Raw genomic sequence first — 24,208 nt, 5'->3', positions numbered from 1 at the left:
ATTTTTCAAGAACATGAAGTGAACAGGCTTAGGATAACAGAAATGAGACATGCAAAGCAGCACTTACTTTTGCCTCCGTTTCCATCAGCGTCCCCCACACAACTGATGAGGATCTCGCCGGACGCCAGGCAGTGACTGGTGTGAGGTGACCCTAACCCCGACACTCTCTGTACGTCTGTCGTCTCCACAATCTGAACACACAATACACAAGGGTAGATAGAGAACGGTGCACTTTTCTAGCATCCTCTCTGGGTGTACTTGCGTAATCTCCTGATAATGCACTAGCCTAAACCTCTTCGATGTTATGGGTGTACTTGCGTAATCTCCTGATAATGCACTAGCCTAAACCTCTTCGACGTTATGGGTGTACTTGCGTAAACACCTGATAATGCGCTAGCCTAAACCTCTTCGACGTCAACATTTACACGTACACGTCTTGGCTACACGTGGTACTTGTGGGCCTCTGTAGTGTTCTCTGATACTAGGATTACCACTGCTCTATGGATACGTATAAACATAAAACAACAGTTGGGGAAAAGTCACGGCCGAGTGGAGCAGCGTTCAACTAAGTGTTCGAGTTTACAGTAAATGTCTTCAAGAACCTTGTAAAACAAAGACTGCGAGACCAATATTTGCAATGCTGGAAAAGTGAATCTGCCAACAATAGCGTTTGTTATAATTATTGTTTGTATAAGAATGAGTTTTGCTTAGAAAAATATTTGATGTGTTTGACTGGGTCCCTGAGAGAAAAATTCTTAAAATTTAGGTTAAGTAATCATAAGTTACCTATTCACCAGGAACGTTTTTTGAACATCCCGAGGGATGAAAGAATATGTAAGCTGTGTGGAAGTGGTAAGATAGGAGATGAATTTCACTTTTTGTTTCATTGTCAATATGATAGTATCGTGAAGGAACGAAAAAAGTATATTGGACATTATTTTCAGCATCATGCAAATGTTATTAAATATAAAGCTTTAATGAATGTAAAAAAAAAATATCTTGGTTAAGTTGGCTAAGTTTGTTAGTGTTATTATGAGTTAGTTTAGTTAGATGATTTACGTGTTTCGTTGTGTTTTGTTGTGGTTCTTACTCTGTTGGTTTTGTCTGTTTTTGTTGTTGCTTAGTTTGTTTTTTCTCTTAATTTTGTGAGGTAGAGCTCTAGTTGATGAAGATGTGGTTTCTTTTTGTTAGTGTGTTATGTTTTTCTTTTGGTGTTTAATTAAATACACTGTTTGCTGTGCCTGCGTGCACTCTCATTGTGCGTGTTTCTTCCTCCGAAAGCGGCGTATGGCTGCCTAAATGGCGGGGTAAAAACGGTCATACACGTAAAATTCCACTCGTGCAGAAACACGAGTGTACGTGGGAGCCTAAGCCCATGAACGAAGAAGAAGAAGAATTGTGCGTGTGACTTAATTGTAAATTGTGTACTTTTGTTTGCTTAAATGCCTTATGGGCCTAAAGCCGAAATAAAACCTTGAAACCTTGAGTCGCCGCTTAAATCTGACATAATTAAATCCAACCTAAATCGTCAGGGACGTTAACATGGCAGATTTTTTGTCCTCGACAACTCGGGAGCGATTTCAAACCGACATAAGTTGGGGAAAAGTCACGGCCGAGTCGAACAGCACTCAATTGAGTTTTCGAGTCGCCGCTTAAATCTGGCCTAAATAAATCGAACCTAACTTGTCAGGGCCGTTATCATGGCAGATTTTTTGCCGACTTGGCCTCATCGACAACTTGGAAGCGATTTCCAACCGACTAAAGTTGGGCAAGGTAACGCAAGGCAATATGTATTTCTTAAAACCCGTAGGGTTACATGAATTTGAGAGAAAAGAATTACAACAAAAATACACACAAAAAGAAATGTAATAATGGGACAAAACACTTCGCGATTAATAACCAGAAATAGGTCAACCTGGATTGATAAGGATAGGTGTGGTTGCGGTAACATAGCCAAAAAAAAATAGGTGTGGTTACATAGCCAAAAAAATAGGGTAGGTAGGTAATCACTTTTTTTTTAAACCTTTTTTTCTAATGTGTACAAATTAAACCTACTTGACAGGGAAATAAGTGTGCGACTCGGGCGCTTTCGCTTTCATTGCGTTTTTTGCACTCGGTTTTTTTTGTTTTTGTTTTTTTTTGACAAATGTAATAAAAAGTTATAGGATCGGCCCCTAAAAATAGGGTAGGTCGGGTTACCGTAACCACACCTATTTTTTTTAGGCCTAACTAATTGATATTAATCACAAATGTGTTAACATGACAGGATTTATTTTTTTATTTTTTTATTTTCATAAATGAAGTTTAAAAAAATAATCAGATAGCACTGGGGAAAAGTTGGTTGAAAAGTCTGCCATGTGAACTGCACTTTAGATGTTTCAGTGTCACGCCCACCTTGTGCATCCGGGGTTCTCTGGGGTCTTTGCCCATATCCACGATGTAGATGCGGTCACCGTCCAGACAGGGCAGGATGAGCTTGTCACGTGCCTTGCTGGCGTCGCCATGGCAACTGGAGCACGCGTTCCACCCCGAGTGGTGCAGCTCGTCGCTGGCGTAGGGGATATACAGTCTGTGGATGACCTGTCACGTGGAGTGAGAGTGTGAGAGTGTACGTTACTGTGACAGACTTGCGATTTTGTTCTCCTCTTCAAAATGTTTTGTGTTCAGGTAAAGTGTTCACGTTTTGTCATTAGATGCACACTTATAATTAAATTACTGACATGATATACGATTTGGTTGTTTTTGAACATGAAGAAGTGGTGGTTATCTTCTCCGTCTGTCTGTCTTTCTCTGTATGTTAGTCTGTCTCTGTCTTTTTGTCTGTCTGTCTGTCTCTGTCTATGTCTCTGTCACTCTCTCTTTCTCTCTCTCTCTCTCGCTATCCCTCTCTTTAGGGCGAAGGCTGGATGTTTAAGAAAAGCATGTATTTGTACTCATTTATAAATACAGATGTTTTCTCCTGTCTCTCTCCTTCTCTCTTCCTACAAAACGCGAATAGAACCAGCTACAGCCTACTATAGTTACGCCTTTCCCCCACCTTGCAACAAAACTAACAATCCCCCCCCACCTCTTTTCACCTTTTACTAAACTCAACTTCATTCGGAACAGACCAATCTCATCAGATTAACGAAGAAATTCAATTATTACTCGATGCCCACATTTCCATAGCTGGGGGACTGACAAGTGGAACAAAACTACGCCCCCTCCCCCCCCCCCCCCCCCCCCCCTCTTTTTATTTTTATTTTTGTTGGATTTTTTTGTACTCTCTTTACCAAACGTCACTGCAAAATCAACAGATTAACCAAAAAAATCAATTTTTACTCAATGCCCACCTTTCCGTAGCTGGGGGACTGGGGGTCGACATCCACAGTGGCCAGGTAGTTGTGACGATTCTCGCGAAAGCCAGGGGGGACAATGCAGGGTAGATAGACGATTTTCTCCCTTGGCCCATTTCGCATGGCGTCCAGCGGTGTGGCGTATCCGGGTCCTTTGCAGCATGACGTCAATGCTGGGGTCAGAGCCTCCAGACGATGTGCTGAAAATGGAGAAAATGACAGAAAAATGAGTGCTTGCATGACGGGCGCAGTTGTGTAGCGGTTCGGACGTCGGCCTTCCAATTCGAAAGTCCGGGGTTCGATTTAATAATATTCAGGGGCGGATCAGTTGCTGTGTAAGGGGGGGGGGGGGGGGCACTTTGAATCGAAAGTGAATGTGATGGGCGCGAAGCTCCCGAATTTGCTAGGGGGTCCGGGGGCATGCCCCCCCGGAAATTTTTTTTTCCCAAAGAAGCAAAATGGTGCCATCTGGTGCCATTTGAACTTAGAATTAAATGGTCATAGAAAAATATTTTTTTTTCTTCTTTTTTTTTCGGGGGGGGGGGGGGGGGCACGTGCCCCCTGTGCCCCCCCCCTCGTCCGCCCCTGATATTGGAACATTGTTTAGAAAGTGCATACAAGTTTAATTTGTAGGTCAAATGGTCTGACTTTTGTGCACTTTAAACAAAAATCAGAATTCGGAGATCGGCTCGAAACATTTGGAAGAAGAGATTGGATTTGAAAGCCAGGTGCGCTTGTTGTGCTAAGGATTCAGACTTGTTTTTCCATCTTCCAGATCCAATTATGAGGGCCCCAAAGGGTTTAAAATCGTGATCGTGATTGGCGTTTTTTGACCTTTATGTGACCGTGATTGCCGAAATTTCCATTTCTGTGATCGTGATGGGACTTTGCCCGTGATCCGTGATGACAACAAAAACAAGTCTCGTGATCGTGATTTGTTTTCGTGATCGTCATGGGCTCATTGATTGATTGATTGATTGATTATTGCAAAGCATTTTATTTTCAACGTACATTTTTCACAGCTGTATCAATCTATGATTCTCTATTCGTCAAGGTGTTTGTGATCGTGAAAACAAAAATTAAAAATAACTGTGATCGTGAAAGCTAAAATGTCCCTTCTCGTGATCGTGATGATACCCCCCCCCCCCCCCCTTTGGGGCCCTCAATTATGTGCAGACCTGCTGGTGCCCTCCCACTCCTCTTCGTGTGAACACACATGCAAAACAACAAGTACGCGGCATAACAAAAAGACCCTGTGGTACATTTCAGAGTTCTGTGGATTATAGAAACACAAAGTACCCGATGTCACGAACTGAAAACTCTGCCTGAACAATCCTTCTCATTGCGGTCAATGTGCATGCGTTAACATGGGGAGATTAATCAGGTCGTGAACAACCTAACCCTAACCCTAACCCTAACCCATGGTTCGTTCGGTCAAAGGGTCGCATTTTTTAAGTCTAAGATTGGCGCATGCGCATTGACCGCAATGAGAAGGATTGCTCAGCAGAGGTTTCGGTTCGTGACACCGGCATGCATCCCCGAAAACGGTGTATGACTGCCTGTATGGCAGGGGAAAAACTGACCGGCTATACTCGTCAAAGCCCACACGTGCAAAACAACAACAACAACGAGTGGACGGGGAAGTTGCAGCCCACGAACGCAGAACTTGAAGAAGAATGCCTGCATCATGTCTCAGGTCCTTACTTCAGTGGTAGACCTACTGATTCTGTGTATCCTGCATCAACGCCCAGGCGGACCTATTGGGAGTTGCGCGATGGTCGATCTACAAATCTACAACGACATGGACAGGTGTGTACAGGGTGGTGCCATGAGGATTGGATATTGGAGAAGTACATTTTGATAGCGCAAAGAAAAAATCAACAAAAAATATTTTACTTGCCTCAGGCTTTCATATTTTTGATATTTGGTTGTGTGACCTTTGCTCCTTGTAACTCGGTGACTATAGTCTGCGAGAAAGCGAGCGTACAAAGTCTGCAAGAAGTGTAGGCATACCAAGTGACGACTGACAATTACCTCTAGATTTGCTTGAATCGTATTGGTGTTGGGCGTGTACCTTCAAGATTATTTAATACATTCAGTTTTGTCCGGCAAACATGCTAGCGGTCCTCTTTCAACCGATAAGGGTCAGTCACACACATGTAATTGACATGACCCCCAGACAGTGAATGGCCTAGAGTGACCTCACATGTGTAAGCCGTTGCGCGCAGTGGCCTGAAATGTTCTCAAGCGCCTCACGAATCTGTCTCTCTCTCTCTCTCTCTGTCTCTCTCTCTGTCTGTCTGTCTGTGTGTGTGTATGTGTGTGTGTGTGTGTGTGTGAGTGGGCGCGAGAGTGTGTTCGTGTTTGTGTGTGTCTGTGTATGTTTCACTGTCATTAACATTCGGTTCACCAACGTTTCTGCCTTGCATTAAATTGGGCGAAGTCGACTTCTCGAAGCTCGCCGCACGAAACTTCGGCACTCAGAGTTTTCGGTTACAAAAAAATCGCGAAGTCGACGTCAGGCTCGAGAAAGGACGGCTGTCACGATCTAGTGACATGGATCAAGAAAGTGTCACTCGGTGGGGTGCCTTCTCTTGGTCACCATTGCGATAGAAAACGCCTGTGCTTTCTGTCAACGGTTGTGGGTTTTGCTGACAGCGCAAAACGAACACGGGTATTTTGTGTTGCACGGATTTCACGGGGGTGATTTCTGCTGTCGAGGCAGAATTGTCGATAACTGAACTGGGGTATGTGACAGGGTTAGTCACGTGATTTCGTCAAGGTTGTCTGTCTGAGACATGTTAACTGGACACTCGAAAACTCAGCGCTGGGGAGAACGGTCGGTGTCTTATATTTCCTGCTAGTTTGATGGACTTCATCGCTTTGAGTTCTGTATTGATATTCAACGCGCCGCTCTGCATATGTTCAGGAGGGCTTCAGGAAACTTCAGTTTGAGACCACTTTCTCTCCGTTCACATGCGGTCTGACGTAACGGGTCGTCAATTTCTCTTCGCTGTGCGGGAAGGTAATTTCACCGCATAAAGGACTCAGCAAGAGGTTGAATGGGATATCGCTGTTGACGAACAGGTGCCATTCAAAGGAGGAAGCGGTTTTTGCTTCCATGAGAGTGCTACCTACATAGAATTTTGAGGTAATAAATCATTATTTAACGCTGTTGACGAGTCTGTGTTTGTGGAATGAAATACTCTCTGTTGTTCTTTCCAGGTTAGCGCATAATTTGCTCTTTGTGACGCTAAAATATCTGTATATGGTTTTTGCAGATATGGAGAGAAGGAAGGAAAATAGCTGATTTGTTGTTGTAAAAGTCCGTTTGTGCAGGCCCACGTGCTCGATGAAATATGTCAGGGTGACATGTTTAAAGGTGGGGTGTGAGGGGTAGCATGACATGTCTAGTGCACCGAGGCTTTTTGTTGCAGCCTTTCTTCATTTCTACCCACAACTGTTGCTGGCTGTTTTTGCTGCCTATCTGCGGGACGCTGTTGTCTGCGGACGCTGTAACCGGATCGTGTGATGTAACCAGCTAACCGGCTAACCAGCGACTGAGTGAGGCGCCTGATGTCTCCACTTTTCCCTGCTTCGTAGCCACGCCAGACGGCACTACATTCTACGAGCAGTTGTGGAGACTATGAACTAATTACGGGCCGCCCACTCAGTGGCACAACAAAGCTAAGTGCACCGTGTCTTATGCACCCTTATTACCACCTAGTCATCTGTGATATTTATGATTATACTCGAGTGGTGACAGCGTGGGTTTGTGACACCTGCATAAATTAGCACTTTTGGCAGATCAGCTATACATTTCTTAACTTTACACGGGATCAGCGTGTTACTATAATTTTCTATATTCTAACTGGCATTTTGTCAGTGACCTCTTGGTATTTTTACGTTTTGAACGTAAAAGAATATATTTTGGGTGAAGTCTCGAGGGAGGTGGCGAGTTATTACATAAACAGGCGTCTGAAACTTATACTTTTGTTGTTTCTATTTAATTGTATGACTGCGAGAGTGGATCGTGGTGTGGTTAGTTAGTTAGAAGTAACTAACCGTTTCATAATCACCTTATGTGATATACTGAGTGAAACGTGACAACGGCCTTCAGAGCATACTGAGTGTGTTCCATTTCAATGACAAATAATCGTTTCTTGGCATTGTAAACTACTCTTCTGTGGAATCGAGAGGATGAGGAAAAGGCGACAGAAGCAAATCATCTTACTACAATACAACATTTATAAATAACTGTCAACTCAGATCGATTGTTTCCTGATTCCCCCTATTTTTGGATAAGTGGAGAAAATAACGAACAGCTTGGCTTTAATCCACCAAAACTCCTAAAGCGGTTTTATACAGGGGCGAAACGTGGGGTCAAGGTGAACCGAAAAGCTCAAGGTTACACGACCTGCGAATGTGGTGTTTGGAAGAAGTTAGGGACAGTTCGGATGATAACAGTTTGCCCAGGTAAAACATTCGCGTTTCTGCAAACATGGAAGCTTAAATGTACCAAAAGTCAACGTGACGGGTGATCACTGCTCCTTGTCCGTCCTTCTCATTTTCATGAGCACTATCGAACTGTACTGAACCTATACATATGTGCAACCTGTCCATTTCGTTTAGAGATAAAGTGCTTCATGAACAAGATTAAAATAGTTTGAAAACACGCACATCAATTGCTTGTTTTAAGAGCACCGTTGTCCATTAAAAACCAAATAAATGTGTGTAATGTGGAAAAGACAAACCAAAATTTAACTGACGAACGACATGTGGTAATCTCATAGCCTTTCCGCATGTTATATTTCCTCAGAAATACTCCTCCTGAACGGGCGATTTTAGTTACAAGACAGTGTAAGATATCAGCCGTATTGCAAGTGACTTGAACGCACTGACCCCATGTTGGTCAGCTCAAAAGGACACAACGATTTCGTTTTGAGGTCTGGGGTGGGTTGCATGAGACGACTTAAGCTGGGCGGAAATGTGCTCAAAGTTGAGATGGTTGACTTTACGCCAAAAGCGCGAAAACCGGGGTGCATGAGCGGTCTTACGTTCGTTGAGCACAGCGTTTTTTGCTTAACTTTGAGCCTGCTCCCCCCCAGGCTTAACGCTGAGCTTGGCAGAGATAACAGACTTAACCAGCCAGTTGCCGCTTGCAAGATGATTTTTTAAAACCTTTTATATTTGTTGTCTTTTTTTTATTTCTTAGAAATCATCTTTTGTTACCTAATGCTGTCTCTAATAGTTATAAGTGTTTTATAATTTGATTTTTAAAATTTTATTTATTTAATCTTTTTAAAAAAAAAAAATTTTAATCTCACATTATATGACTTTGGTTTCTTTTCCTTCTATTTTGTTTTTACTTCATTTTTTATTTTGATATAATTCGTGTTTTTTTGTAATTACTGTATTTTTTATCTTCTCTTTGTATTTACTTTTTTAATTTTTGGTCGATGTTGACCTTTTCAGTAGAGAGCGATTCAAGATCAAGAAGACAATCTTTATTTTTCTTCTACTCGATCCAACATGCACAATGCACAAAATAGTACTATAACGCCGTACGCTCTACTTTGTACTACACACGGCATCTCCTGTGTTGGTATGAGCGCGCGCTTCCTGTGCATGCTTGAATGCGCCCAGATGCCGCAGAGTACATTTTTGTGTAACAGACGGTCTCTGATGCGCCCTTTTCCCGCGAACCTACTAGACTGCAGTTTGCATTGGCTGTTGCTGACCACATTTCCCGTGACGTCATGGAATCTCCCACTAACGCTCTAAGTAGGTCGACGTTGTCGACTTGCCCTCTTTCTCTGTTGAGTCGGCCCTAAAGACGGCTCATGCACCCCGACTTCGTTTCGTGCTTTGCGGATTCTTAACAGAGCAAGCTTTAGAGTAAAGTCGAACCGTTTGAGCTTGGAATTTGAGTTCTCTCATGCAACCCACCCCAGGAACTTCGGAGGTCAATCAGTGCAATCAAGCCACCGGCAAGACGACAAACAACTTTGGATAAAGATCACCCTTGGTTGAATAAGAGGAGTATTTCACAAAAGTGCTTACCTATAAAAAGGAAGAATGAATTAAACACTTATTGGGCACACACACGCAAGCACACACACACACACGCAGGCACGCACACTCACTCACTCTCACAAACACACGCACGCACAAACGCACAAACGCACACACACACACACACACACACACACTCACACACACACGCACAAACGCAGGCACGTACACACACACACACACACACACACACACAACACACACACACACACACAGGCGCGAGTATTACATGCATTATTCTGTGATGCAGAAAGTGATGCCATGTCATCAGCATGTTACACAAATGCCTGTCTGTCTATCTGCGCTGTATGTCTATCTGTCTGTCTGTCTATCTGTCTGTCTATCTGCGCTGTATGTCACCACAGATCTCTATGTAGGCCTTAGTTAAACTGATGTGGAACATAGCGACGTTGCTTGACTCGAGGAGAATTCCAAGGGCAAAATCTAGACAGCTGATGAAAGATTACGATATCGCGTACTGCTTTTCTTTGTTAAAGGCACTGTCCTTTCGTGAAAGCTGTTCGGCAGACCATCTGAGATATGCCCAGGCTTTTACATGGAGTAAAGCCATCTGTCCACTTGGGTACATTCCAAAACTCAACATCCTGACTGCTCTTGTGCAGAGTGAGAATTGTACATCAATTCCATAGCCTAGTTAGTTAGTTGTTGCTTTTTGGGTCCAGCGGACCATATAGGCCATATCAGGACCCCCTTCCATAGCCTCTCACTAGTGTCCGTTAAACAGATTAAATCATTAACACACTTTTTGTTTTGTTTTTGTGTGCACACAAATCACCCAGGCTGTGTTGATTGTTGGTAAATGTTCAAGTGGAGGTATGGTCATATCGCATGTAACAAAAAACCCTGGCCAGAATTGACTTAGAACGAGAATCCCAGCGTTTGTTTGCACGTTTAACGACTTTACCTTCAATGGCACACACAATGTTTGTTGCATGACGTAAGCTATTACACACACACACATTTCCATAACTGCTGAAGGTACTCTTGAATAAAGAGGAAGAAGGACGAGGGAAGGGGGGGGGGGGGGTGATTGTGACAAGTCAAGTCAAGTCAAGTCAAGTTTTATTCCGATAAAACCCCGTGAGGGTACATGGAAAATTAAAAAACACAATAAAAACACATTTCATTCAACACCAAATAAAAGGAACTAAAACAAAAAGAAATCAGACTATGTACAGAAAAGGGAGTTGAGGGGTGAGGGAGAGCAAAAACAATACAAGAAACAATTCAACAATAATAATAATAAATAATAATAATAATAATAATAATAATAATAATAATAATAATAATAATAATAATAATAAAACACTACAAGTGCAAAGTGATTACATACATTTCTTTACTATGGGAAATGGGGGGAAGGGAGAGGGGGGGGGGGTGATGGGTGGGTTAACATAAGGACAAAAATACTATTACAAACAACACAACACAGATAACGGAGTATAAAGCTAAAAGAAAATTAAATTTTACTCGCTTCTCAAACAGTCCATGACAAGTGTCATGAACTTTGCGAGTTTTAGCAATAAACTCTTTTTTGTAGTGGAAAAAAGCTCTCTGAATTTAACTGAATTGGGGCGGGCATAATAATAGCACCGTAACAACTGTTTTCTATAATTGGTAAAAAAAGGACATACAAAAATATAATGGAACTCGTCCCCAAGGTCACCTGATGAACATTTGTGACAGATTCTGTCTTGTCTGGGAATATGATGAGGAGTACGATAAAGATAGTGAGGATAAAGTTTTGAATAAAATAAGGAGATGGTGACGACGACGACGACGACGATGATGATGATGTTGATGATGATGGTGATGATATTAAAATATCACGGAGAAATAAATTAAAAGTACTTCCCTTTTTCGTGCACACCATCTGATGAATTACGATCAAAACATCAAGGTTTTTGACTGGGATACCGAGCATCCTTCAATTGGGACTTATGCCAATCTCCTTAGCCAGGACAGATTGGGAATTTTGTTCTGTAAATTAAATTCATAAGTGACCCCTATACCAATCTGCAAATCTTCGAAATTATTTTAGCAAAGAAAGTTCACTCTACATACACATAAAACGGCCACAGTTTCAGACTAACGTGTTTGTTTTTCTCTCCATGTGTCCAAATGTAAGTATGTAGAAACCTGGACAGTTCTGAGGTGGACAAGACGATCGTTCAGATGGTAAGGAAGATATTTAATTGATTGTTGAGAATTTAAAGGCACAGTCAGCCTCCCGTAAACCATCACAGACACTGTCAGGCTTTTACACACAGTACAAACACCCTTTTATTTAAACACTCACCGCTTGAGAACATCCTAGGTGCCCTCTGTAAAGAGCGAGCAATTTTCAAAGAATTTATTTTTGCGTGGTTTATCTTACCCCTGATCCATCGTGAACCCGTGTGATCCAGTTTCCTTATTTTCACAATTTAGTCGTCAGTTTGTGATTTCAATGCGACTCGCTGTAAGCTTATCTGCAATAGCACGTTATTGTGTACTTCTAAATCTAAAACGCAACACACGGCTGCGATTTACACGAACTAAGCGACGTCGCTGCGCACACCCACCCGTCGCGCCAAAGCCAGCAATCTGAGGGCCCCAAAGGGGGGGTATCATCACGATCACGGGAAGGAAAATTTTAGCTTTCACGATCACAGTTACCTTGATTTTTGTTTTCACGATCACAAACACCTTGACGAATAGAGGATCATAGAGTGATACAGCTGTGAAAAATGTACGTTGAAAATAAAATGCTTTGAAATAATGCCCATCACGATCACGAAGACAAATGACGATCACGATCACGAGACTTGATTTTTTTGTCATCACGGATCACGGGCAAAGTCCCATCACGATCACAGAAATTGAAATTTCGGCAATCACGGTCACAGAAAGGTCAAAAAACGCCAATCACGATCACGATTTTAAACCCTTTGGGGCCCTCCAATCTGGATGCTAGCGACGTAACCTACAGATACAGAACTAGAGCGGTGGCGGTTGCCCGTTCAGAGGAACTGGAGCTATGCAGAACCGTCGTCTGCTACGAGAAAGACGTTTTGCGTGACACGTTTCCGGGCTTTTCTTTTTTCAAACTTTCAAAACTTCGAATTGTACTGATCTTGTCTTGATGAAAAAAAGATTTCTTTTGTGATTTAAGAATGTTTGTGTAACAAGCTGTCAATTTATTATTTAGATTTTAAAAGTTAGGTCCAGCGAAAAAACGAGGCGCCTGATAGTCCGTTCGGATAGTCCACGAAAATAAATTCTTTGAAAATGTCTCACTCTCGACAGAAAGCAGCCAGGATATTCCCGTTCGGTGAGCGTTCAAATGGAAGTATGCTTGCACTGTATGTAGAGGCTCGTGGAGCTCAGTGATGGTTTACGGGAGGCTTACTGTGCCTTTAAAGACTCAAACAGGACTGGCCAAACCTTAGGTCAGCCAAGCAGAGAGAGACAAGCTCAGACCTCTTATCAAGTTCATGAAATGGTCAAAGGGAAAGCAACAACAACAAGTCGCCGAACCCAAAGCCCCCCCACCCCCAACCCACCCAGAGCTACCCACAGGTCCCACCCCGTTCAAATACTTGGACAATATGTAAACATTCGGTGGTAGACTTGGATAATAGATGTTTAACTGCTATTCTTATCCCGGTACCAGGCCTTCCCGCTCCTGTTGCAATCATAATCCTCCCCTCCCCCCTCACACACCCACATACACACCCTCCATCAACTCTCCTGCCTAAGCCTATTATGTTACACCTGAAAAGTTTTAGCAGAAGAGGGAACGGAACGGTTATAAATGCACACTTCAATGCAAAGCACAGGCAGACAGACAAACAGACCGACCGACCGACCGACCGACAGGCAGGCAGACACACACACACACAGAGCAAGCGAATGTGTGTGTGCGCGAGCGTGAGGTGTGTGAACAGGTATTTGCGTGCATGCGCGCGTACTTGCGTGTGTGTCCGTCTATGCCTGCATGTTTATTCGTTCATATTAACTTGTCCGCAAAACGAAGTCACAGCTCGGTAAATAGACGTCCACGACCCCATGTGCGCAGTACACAAAGGTTGAAAATAATACCACTTGTCAGTTGACATTTCCCCTCGCTCGGCGTTCACGCCTGTCATTTGGCATGCTATGGAAGCACACACAGACACCTATTTATCTCTCTCCCTCCCCCTCTATCTCTCTCTCTCTCTCTCATACACACACACACACAAACATCATCTCTCTTTCTCTCTCACACACACATACACACACACACAATTTGGTCAGTTGGTCGACTGACTATATTTTACTACTTTCATGTGATTACAGGTTCATGTGCCACTAACCTTGCGTCATGTTACAGCTTTAATACTCGTGCTGTGGTCCTACTTTTAATGAAGTAGACATTCTATCCGTGTGGAAGTGCAAGTTAGATATACCAAGATTGACACCGTGATGGTCGATTTTTGCGGCGTGTCAGTTTAACGCTTTTTGTCAATGACATGACTGATAGTGGGAGGGATTTGTGATCAATGGGTTGTCTGTCTGTCTTTCTGTCTGTTGTCGCTATTTTTGATGATGATTGGCTGGACTAATTGTGAAACGGGTCGTTATAAATCAGCTCCTGTCTGGCTTGTGTGTGTGTCACGTGTGTGAGTGCATGCATGCGTACGTACGTGTGTGTATATATATATAATGTATTTGTGTGCGCGCGCGTGTGTGTGTGTGTGTGTGTTTGCGTGTGTGTGTGTGTTTGTGTTTCGTTTCTGTGTTTTTGTTGTTGTCCTAGAGCTTGTTGACTGCAATGCCTCAATCTGCTGTGTCATTGACTGTGTGTGTGTGAAGGGGGGGGGGGGGGTGGATGTCACGAGCAGGTTTTAGCCAGTGTGAGTTCTAAAGGCATTAATTTTCCTTCCTGCGTCCACAATCATGTTCAACCATCAGAGATCGCCCAGGACAAAAAGTTAGAGCATCCTTTCACTCGGACACGAAATGAAAATCAAAGCACAAAAGCACAGCCTTATGGGCTGAGTTTTTTTTAGCACATCGAAAAAGGAGTACGTCACTTACGAAACACGAACAACAACAACAACACAAAATAATGATATAAAAATAAAATAAAACAAAAAATTCCTCCGAGGTAGGAAAAACACCCCCGTCCTTACCATTCTCACTGCCACCAACTGAGCAGGCACTGCTAACAAGTGTGGTTATTTCCCTTTGACCATTAATATGTCCCTCTATAAAGTTCTTGTAGAATCTTAATCCACCAATAACTCCCTAACCGTGTGTTTGACTGGTCCCAATTTTTGTAAGGACCGTCTCAGGAATGTATAGAACCTGTTCACCAAGTTTGGTGACGATCGGTCCGTTCATTCTTGAGATCTATATGCGAACACAAACAAACACACAAACAAACACATCGACCGAAACCTATACACACCCCTATACCGGGGGTGTAATAAAATGTGTGTTGAAAGATGCTTTCATTTTAGCAGAAAGCCTGCACCGATCTGGGTCGGTGTGGTAAGCTAGCAACAACAGAGTCGTGCTACCCACGTGTGCGCCTCATGCTTGTGTGTAATCAGCCATCTGCACGGCTCGGTGAGTAGTCTGAGTTGGAGACCCTCACACAAGAGAACCTGCTGTATCATTTTGGGACAATGCACTAGAAGGATAATGCGGGGCAACGAGGGGATATGTTTTGATCAAGCGTCGACTGAAATCTTCCGTGATTGACATCTGCTATCTATACTCAACAGATCGTGACACTATGATTACTGCTTAACGCTGATCATGAGTGAAATGAACAAACACACACAATTTCGGAAGAATTCGTTTAGCGGAAATGTCCCTGTGCATATGTTAACAAATGTTTGCCCCACTCACTGTGACGCACACCCATACACATCACGCATGCAATCACACTCACACACACACACACGCATCACGCATGCAATTACACTCACACACACACACACACATACACACACTGAAAAATAACTATATCAGATAGTAGGGCACCAAAGTGCGTGCGTGTGTGTGTGTGTTTGAGTGTGCGTGTGTGAGCGTGCGTGCGTGCGTGCGTGAGTGTGTGTGTGTGTGTGTGTGTGTGTGCGTGCGTGAGTGTGTGTGTGTGTGTGTGTGTGTGTGCGTGTTTGCAAATGGGCGTGATCGTGCTCCTTTGTTCCGGCCGAAAGGCAGGCAGTGAAAAACGTTTTTAAATATTAAAACAAAAATCTAGGCAACTTTTTTTTGTAGCTCTCAAAAAGAAGAGCTGTTTAGGTCGATTAGTACTACCTGTATCTTCTGGGTTTTTTTTTAGCTTTCACAAAAATCACAAGTCGCGTAAGGCGAAAATACAATATTTAGTCAAGTAGCTGTCGAACTCACAGAATGAAACTGAACGCAATGCCATTTTTCAGCAAGACCGTATACTCGTAGCATCGTCAGTCCACCGCTCATGGCAAAGGCAGTGAAATTGACAAGAAGAGCGGGGTAGTAGTTGCGCTAAGAAGGATAGCACGCTTTTCTGTACCTCTCTTTGTTTTAACTTTCTGAGCGTGTTTTTAATCCAAACATATCATATCTATATGTTTTTGGAATCAGGAACCGACAAGGAATAAGATGAAAGTGTTTTTAAATTGATTTGGAAAATTTAATTTTGATAATAATTTTTAAATACTTAATTTTCAGAGCTTGTTTGTAATCCGAATATAACATATTTATATGTTTTTGGAATCAGCAAATGATGGAGAATAAGATAAACGTAAATTTGGATCGTTTTATAAATTTTTATTTTTTTTTACAATTTTCCGATTTTTAATGACCAAAGTCATTAATTAATTTTTAAGCCACCAAGCTGAAATGCAATACCGAAGTCCGGGCTTCGTCGAAGATTACTTGACCAAAATTTCAACCAATTTGGTTGAAAAATGAGGGCGTGACAGTGCCGCCTCAACTTTCACGAAAAGCCGGATATGACGTCATCAAAGACATTTATCAAAAAAATGAAAAAAACGTTCGGGGATTTCATACCCAGGAACTCTCATGTCAAATTTCATAAAGATCGGTCCAGTAGTTTAGTCTAAATCGCTCTACACACACACACACACACACAGACACACACACACACACACGCACATACACCACGACCCTCGTTTCGATTCCCCCTCGATGTTAAAATATTTAGTCAAAACTTGACTAAATATAAAAATGGAAAACTCACATTGATACCCGGAAACAAGCCCCACGCTTAATGTTACAATTTAATATACATGTCTTCGTTTGAACTCTCGAGCTTCTTAAAACTGTCACACTTATAGGACAGAACCTTGACCGAGGAATGCAGTGCATCCGCTTTCATTTTTTCATAATTAAAAATGTCCTCTGCTAGCCCATCGGCAAGACTTATACTTATCATGCGAGCGTGTTACATCCACGTGCATGAAGAGAGCAAATATTATACTGACTCTTGAAAACACACACACCAAGCAAGCAAAATGTTGGCAAAAGTAAGTAAATCAAATATGGACAAAAGCATGCCAGTGAAACACGGACAAGTAAAAGACATACCACAACCACAACATAGACAATTCTTTACGACGACGCTCGACTCACCCATATTTGATGGTTCGAAAATTCCGTCCTCAGCTGGGCCAAGCCAACACAAGTGAATGCACACGAACACAGTGACACCGTCTTGTTTTCTCCCTTTCGTCAAGTATGACAAAAGCGCCTCACGCGGGTCGTGGGTTAAAAACTACGACGACACACCAGTAGACTCCCAAGACTCAAGCTAGCGGACGACATAACACGCTCAGCGACCCGAAGGTTTTATAATCTCTTAATACATTCGTTCGAAGCAGAGTCGAGTCGGTCAAAGGTGAACCTGAAGCGTTGCAATGACCTTTCTCAGTCTCAAAGAAAAATTGCCCTGGTTAGAAGGTCGAATGGAAAGCTTACATCGTATGCATGTGTTTGCATTTCTCTGGGTCTCGGCCTTGAGAGATACGATCGACTGACAGCCCGTGTGAACAAACTGTGTGGTGGTGTAAGGGAGAGGTCCCTATATCGAGCCTGTTTCTTTATGAATGTATGTTCGCGATAGAGAATGTTTTTTTAAAAATTGTATCATATTGGTCAGATAGTGCTGTGGACTCTTAAAGTCTCTTGTGGACTGGGTGGCCGAGTGGTAACGCACTTGCGCTCGGAAGCGAGTTCGACCCTGGGTCAGGGCGTTAGCAATTTTCTCCCCCTTTCCTAACCTAGGTGGTGGGTTCAAGTGCTAGTCTTTCGGATGAGACGAAAAACCGAGGTCCCTTCGTGTACACTACATTGAGGTGTGCACGTTAAAGATCCCACGATTGACAAAAGGGTCTTTCCTGGCAAAATTGTATAGGCATAGATAAAAATGTCCACCAAAATACCCGTGTTATTTGGAATAATAGGCCGTGAAAAGTAGGATATGCGCCGAAATGGCTGTGATCTGCGGCTGGCCGATGTGAATGCGTGATGTTTTGTGTAAAAAAAAAATTCCATCCCACACGGCATAAATGAATAAATCCCTGCGCCTTGAATATGTGCGCAATATAAATTGCATAAAAAAATAATAAAAAAATAAAAAAATAAAAAAATAAATCCCTGCGCTTGGAACTGTACCCACGGAATACGCGCGATATAAGCCTCATATTGATTGATTGATTGATTGAACATTTGTGGTTGTGTGTGCATGTACGTGTGTGACACATATACATTTCAGGCCCGTTCCATTACGCTCTTCAAATGACAGGCTGTTCTTCTTTTCATATTGACATGTATGCGGGAAACAGACTATGGGCGTGTACGGACAAAATGGACGATTTTCGGAAATAACTCCGTCGGGTTTGTATGGGTTGTGTAAGAGTGAACGCCCTTGCTTTTCCTCTGCCAGTTAAATAACTTCTCACGTGCCACGTCCTGTCGACGTGTGTCCGACACACCCCTCGCTAGTGATTGGCCCCTCCAATGTTTGCCCGAGTAAAAAGCAAGGGTATTCACTCTTTCACAACCCATACAAACCAGACAGAGTTATCTTCCGAATTCGTCTGTTGTAGCTAGCCGTCCCTGTCAAGATAGTCGAGTTATTTTTATTTTCTGTTTTGTCTGTATGATCGAATTCTGAGGTTTATTAGGGAAACAACAAATATAGGGTCCTCTCCCCTACGTCTTTGCTCTTGGTGAAGTTTGAGTGTCAGCGTACTTGATATAGGGACTAAGATATTCGACCGCTATGCCGGTTGAGTTCGTAATATGGTCCCTTCAAAGTAATTTTTTTATTGCGAAAAAAAACTCAAACACATACACACACATGCGCGCGCACGTAAACACATTTACACACACATACACAAATACGCGCGCACGCATATACAAACACACGTGAACACACACACAATCACCACCACCACCATCAAACAAATCAACAAGTGTGTGTGTGTGTGTGAGTGTGTTTGTGTGAATAAATGATACATGTAGCCTACATTTATTGATGGCCGCAGGAGCGGTCATCTATTGCAATGGGTTCGGAGATCTGACATGTCTCGTTTTGTTACCGTTCTCACGAGATCAGTTACAGGTTTTTTTTCTCTCTCTCTGTCTCTCTCTCTCTCTCTGTATCAGTGTATGTATGTCTTTGTCTGTGTCTCCCTCTGAGTCTCTCCGCTTCTGTCTTTCAATGTCTGTCTCTGTTTATGTGAAATTGTGTGTGTCTCTCTCGCTCTCGCTCTCGCTCTCCCATCCGACTCCTGGCACACAGGTCAAAGCAGAGGTTAACTTGAGTGCACGTGTACCTAGCAGGAGGGGGGTGATTCGGGTCAGAAGTGGGGTAAAGCACTTTGGTCTTCAGTCTTTGGGTTATAGCTTTCAGTGGAGAAGATGCCAACATGAAATTGCACTATGCTCTACTATTTATTGATGGCCGCCCTCTTTCTTCAATTAGCTGAGGGCGGTGAACATGTGTCGTTGTTTGCCGTTCTCATGAAACATAAGTAATCAATTTATCCACTTGATTATATTCACAACAGGGACCTATCACTCTTCTTTGCATGTTTTATGCCTACGGATTTTCAAATACTCCGCAACACATGTAACCCAAATTCAACATGTGCCCGTACAATACCGCTTCTTTTATGAAAACATTGCTTCGGCCATGTTGATTTTAATCAACTAATTTTCTTGTTACATTTGTGCTTTGCTTGAACAATGTCATTGCATGCTCACTCTCGCCGGACTTCCAACATTTACCTGGTGCATTTGCAATGTGTAAAGTCCTTTATTCCCCCCTCTGCTTCTTTACCTCTGTAAACTTGTAGGGGTAGTTATTTTTCGATAATGACCCAGCAACCAAACAAATAACGACCCAGCAACAGCCTGAATCCTCGATAGTGCAATGGGTTGAGAGGTTGTTCTGTTTCGGTACTACTTTTTGCGACTGAAAAGTTCCGAACGCTCTAATGTACGAAGTATACATCTCTGGAGCAAACAATACAAACATACCGCATTTAAATTAACAACTACAGGCCTGAACACATGAATCTCCATATAAAATCCATGAGTTCGGTTGTTTTCTGAATCTAGATCTGCCGTGCTCAAACCGTTCATCACAAGCAATTTCCCAAGGCAAGTAACTCATACTTTGTCTAGCGACAAGAGTAGTTCCCCTTCTTTTCACTCAGTTCCTTCGACAACAGACTGCAATCCGACGGTCAGTTTTCAACAATATTTCATTTAATAAACAGATCACACGCAACCAAATGCACACATCTCATCAATTTAAACAACATAAAGGGGTTTCATACACTATTTTCCCCAGAAAACTGAACTTCATACAGTTTTTAACGTTGGAACACGGGTGCAAAAGTTCGTCTGCTAGTCCCATTTGACGAAAAAACATTATCCTAAGCGATACCAAAACATATACAGAACACACAATATCTGCCTTTGCCGCCACAGCAGAATAACAGCATATCTGTGTACTTGATTTTAGCCCAAAATAGGAAAACTGACAAGAAGTGTTAACAGAATTGAATGATTTGCACGGAACTATACAACCGCGCATTAATCGATCGCCTGCGCAGGTTGACTGGTTGAGAGAATAGGATTCGATCAAACTTTCGCAAAAAACTCCTCTTTTCTTTGAATAACTGAAGAAAGGAGGAATAAAGAGGTTACACACCTCGTCTCAGTGATTATAAAAAATAATGGTCTCAGTTCGCGGTCATGAAAAAGCTCGCTAAAGCTCGCATTTTTCATGATCCGCTAACTTCGACCATTATTTTTAATAATCACTGAGACTCGGCATGTAACCTCTACGTATTTTGATGATAATATTTTGTGGGGAGAAAGGACGGGAAGTGTGTGTGTTCATGCGTTTGTTTATGCAGGGCCCGCCGGACTAGGTAAGTACTAGGGGGGGGGGGGGGGTGTTACAGATGGGGGTCCAGAGGGCAAAGCCCCTTGGTGGGGGTCCAGGGGGCTTTGACGTTTTTTGATGTTTCTTGAGGAAAAGGAAGCCTCTCTTTGAACGAAAAAGGTAAATTCGACAGCAAGCTGTATAGGCAATGAAGAAGAATTGATCCAGATGCAACCCCCAGCCCCCTCCCTCCCCCACAAAAAAATGCGTTTGGGAGGTACATGCTTAAGCCAGGGGGGGGGGGGGTTGCGCAACCCCTGTAACACCCCCCCCCCCCCCTCTAGTCCGGCCCTGTTATGTGTGTAAGTCAGTGTGGGTGTCTGTGTGTGGGTGTGTGTGTGCTTGCACAGGTTTGTGTATGTTTATGTGTACGCGTGTGTGTGTTGCATGTATGGATGCATGCGTGTGTGTGTGTGTGTGCGTGTGTGTGTACATGTGTGCGCACGTGCGTGTGTGTTTATGTGTGTGTGTGTGTGCGTGTTCGTGTGAATACACAGACCAACCGAACTCCAGTCCACCCCAAAACAAACTACTCGTACAGATAACTCAAAACTGCTGTTCTCACAAACACAATGGCGGCACAGTGACAAAGCAAGTTTAATCCGAGTGGCAATAAACACTGACTTACGGCGATGACTAATACACGAAACTTTATCCACAGGGAAATTCAAGTTTTACTCCCTCACGGCAAAGCTATTAGAGGCATGTTCCCGGGTTTTATCCTGACTTTAGATGAGATACACATGCGTGTTGAGGTGGTATCAGCCATCTGCACTTATGGCAGAATGACCGAGGTCTTTTACGTGTCACCGTGTGGGACATGGAGGCGTCTCTGAGTCTGCACATAAAGCTGACCCGTGTCCGTCACGGTCCTCGCATATAACCACGTCATGCCCCAAATAGACACTAGTTCTGGAGACAGAAAAACCACGTTAGCATAGCATAGCCCGGCTCGGATTCGAACCCGCGACCCCAGGATCACAAATCCAGTCCACACGCATGTTACACGAGAGGAGACAGGTTTTGTTGCTCGGCGCGCGAGAGAAGGGACACAACTGGTACTGTCTTCTTGCATCAATACGCAGAAATCTTTCAAACAAGTATCGGTGAACAGCGCAATGTTGAGAAAATGTATTTCGAAATGGATTGTGCATAGGAAGATGTGATGTTGTTGTTGTTAATGATGATGTTGTTGGCGTTGTTGTTGTTGGTGGTGTTTTATTGTAGTTTTTTGCAATTGAAAATAAACTGTCAAAATCCATTTATATGTACACATACAGGCATCTTCTTTGAGATGTATGGCATTAGACAAAAATATTGACATGGCATGTCCACATTCGTGTGGATACACGTAAGCTGATGTGACCCAGAAGACTACTTATCAAAAGGTGAACACATTCAGTACTAGCTCTCAACATCAGCATTAGCATCCGCATCATTTTAAACATGTACAGTTAATATACATATGGAAACACATATACACCTAGAAGACTAATAACCAAAGTGTTTACACATTCAGTATTCGCTCTAAAAACGCACAACATTTTGAATAAGTTTTAATATTAGCATAGTTATTATCCTTCTTGTATAAACTGAAAATTCAGTGTTCTAGACAAAGGGCTGTTCAGTTCAGCAACATCCAAGATAAAGCTGTAGCACACAAGCCTAAATCAGGTCGCGTGCTGCCAGCTGCCTTCAACATTTACAGCTTTGTTTGTTTGTTTGCTTAACGCCCAATCCACCACGAAGGGTGATATCAGGGCGGTGCTGCTTTGACATTTAACGTGCGCCACACACAAGACAGAAGTCGCAGCACAGGCTTCATGTCTCACCCAGTCACATTATTCTGACACCGGACCAACCAGTCCTAGCACTAACCCCTTAATGCCAGACGCCAGGCGGAACAGCCACTAAATTGCCAATTTTAAAGTCTTAGGTATGACCCGGCCGGGGTTCGAACCCACGACCTCCCGCTCACGGAGCGGACGCCTTACCACTAGGCCACCGTGTTGCGGTTTACAGCTTAGTATCGATGTCATCGTGGAATTTTGGCGTAACTCAATGATTGGCGATTTTTATTTGTTATTTTAGCTTTAGACTAAGTAAATTTTCATTTTTCATTTTCATTTTCATTACTTTATTGTCCCATCGCTGGGAAATTCGGGTCGCTTCCTCCCAGTGGAAAGCTAGCAGCAACGGAGTCGCGCTACCCAGGTGTCTGCGTGTTTAGGTGTATTCAGCCACCTGCACTTATGGCAGAATGACCAAGGTCTTTTACGTGCCATTGTGATGACACGGGGGTGGGACATGGCTTCCGTCTCTGGGTCTGCACATAAAGTTGACCCGTGTCCGTCCCGGCCCGAATTCGAACCTGCGACCTTTCGATCACAAGTCCAGTGCTCTACCAACTGAGCTACCGAACATTCTCCATGGACAAAAATCTTAAACACGATTGACAATGCACGATTAAACTTTCTTTTATCTTTCTATCCAAACCAGGAAGAACATATAATCACTATTTCATAATAAAAAAATAATTAGTTTTGTCTTTCTGATAAGCTATTTGAAACGAGTTACGCCAAAATTCCACGACGATGTCGATATGGGTTCAACGTACTGCATACAATTTTGCTATAAGTTCAAGGCAGTTCACGACTATCGGCAACGCTGTGTTCCGACCACTTTTGAATTCTCAAAAAACCACATTACATTGAAGGTTTGGCCAGTAAGTTCTTCCCAACCCTGACCCGGACTGTGATTCTGACGGTTCCTTCTTCTCCCTCCGCGGAATTCGAAGTCAATGAAGTATATCCTCCAGTGTTAGCACTGCTCTCGCTTCCTGAAGGAACGCAGGTCAAAACAGTTCTTTTTACCGGCGGCAAAATGAAAAGTTCCGGCATGGCTGTTGTCACGTGACCGTGACTATTCGTCATATCCGGTGGTAGTGAAGTGACTAGTTCCGCGTCCGGTTTGGACAGAGTCTCAATCTCGTTCAGCAGGGGTGGCTCGGATAGTTGTGTAGCGACGTTTTGCGTTTTGCGAGCAGCAGGTGTTGTAGTTTTTACTTCTTGGTTGTCTTCAGTTCTCTCTGTCATCGTCGCGCGATCTGCTGTGACGTAATGGGGCGCTTCTAACGTTGAAGTCGCCGCCTTGAACAGACAAAGTACAAGAGTGTTATTCTATTTTATTTTTATTTTTTGTAAGGGCAGAGAAATTGCGGTGAAACAGCTGTCTTTGGAATCGTCGGACCAGGTCAAGCGGAAAAAATGAAATATTTATCAAACACGAGAGAGCGCACATAAATTCACGTGTGGATAAACATACCTGCACGACTGAG

At 43.1% G+C, this 24,208-nt stretch overlaps 2 protein-coding genes across 3 annotated transcripts in view; both read right to left on the bottom strand.

The window, feature by feature from the left end:
- The window catches only part of LOC138945646 (methanethiol oxidase-like), a 25,896-nt gene extending 8,465 nt beyond the window's left edge, over positions 1–17,431 (bottom strand). The window contains exons 1-4 of the mRNA XM_070317128.1: positions 17,043–17,431; positions 3,333–3,535; positions 2,395–2,580; positions 68–191 (exon numbers count right to left, since the gene is read on the bottom strand). Of these exons, the coding sequence (XP_070173229.1) occupies positions 68–191; positions 2,395–2,580; positions 3,333–3,535; positions 17,043–17,046 (517 nt within the window). The 5' untranslated portion in view covers positions 17,047–17,431. The remainder of the gene's footprint in view (positions 1–67; positions 192–2,394; positions 2,581–3,332; positions 3,536–17,042) is intronic.
- Positions 17,432–21,450: 4,019 nt separating this feature from the next.
- LOC138945644 (mucin-4-like) overlaps positions 21,451–24,208 on the bottom strand; it is a 55,706-nt gene continuing 52,948 nt past the window's right edge. For both annotated transcript variants that reach the window (XM_070317124.1, XM_070317125.1), the window contains exon 6: positions 21,451–24,020. In XM_070317124.1, coding sequence (XP_070173225.1) covers positions 23,577–24,020 — 444 coding nt within the window. In that variant the 3' untranslated portion in view covers positions 21,451–23,576. The remainder of the gene's footprint in view (positions 24,021–24,208) is intronic.

Source organism: Littorina saxatilis, linkage group LG13 (assembly GCF_037325665.1).
Source record: "Littorina saxatilis isolate snail1 linkage group LG13, US_GU_Lsax_2.0, whole genome shotgun sequence".
NCBI classification, from domain to species: Eukaryota; Metazoa; Mollusca; class Gastropoda; order Littorinimorpha; family Littorinidae; genus Littorina; species Littorina saxatilis.
The sequence above is the reverse complement of the archived record's forward strand: the minus strand, read 5'-3'. Positions and strand labels throughout refer to the sequence as shown.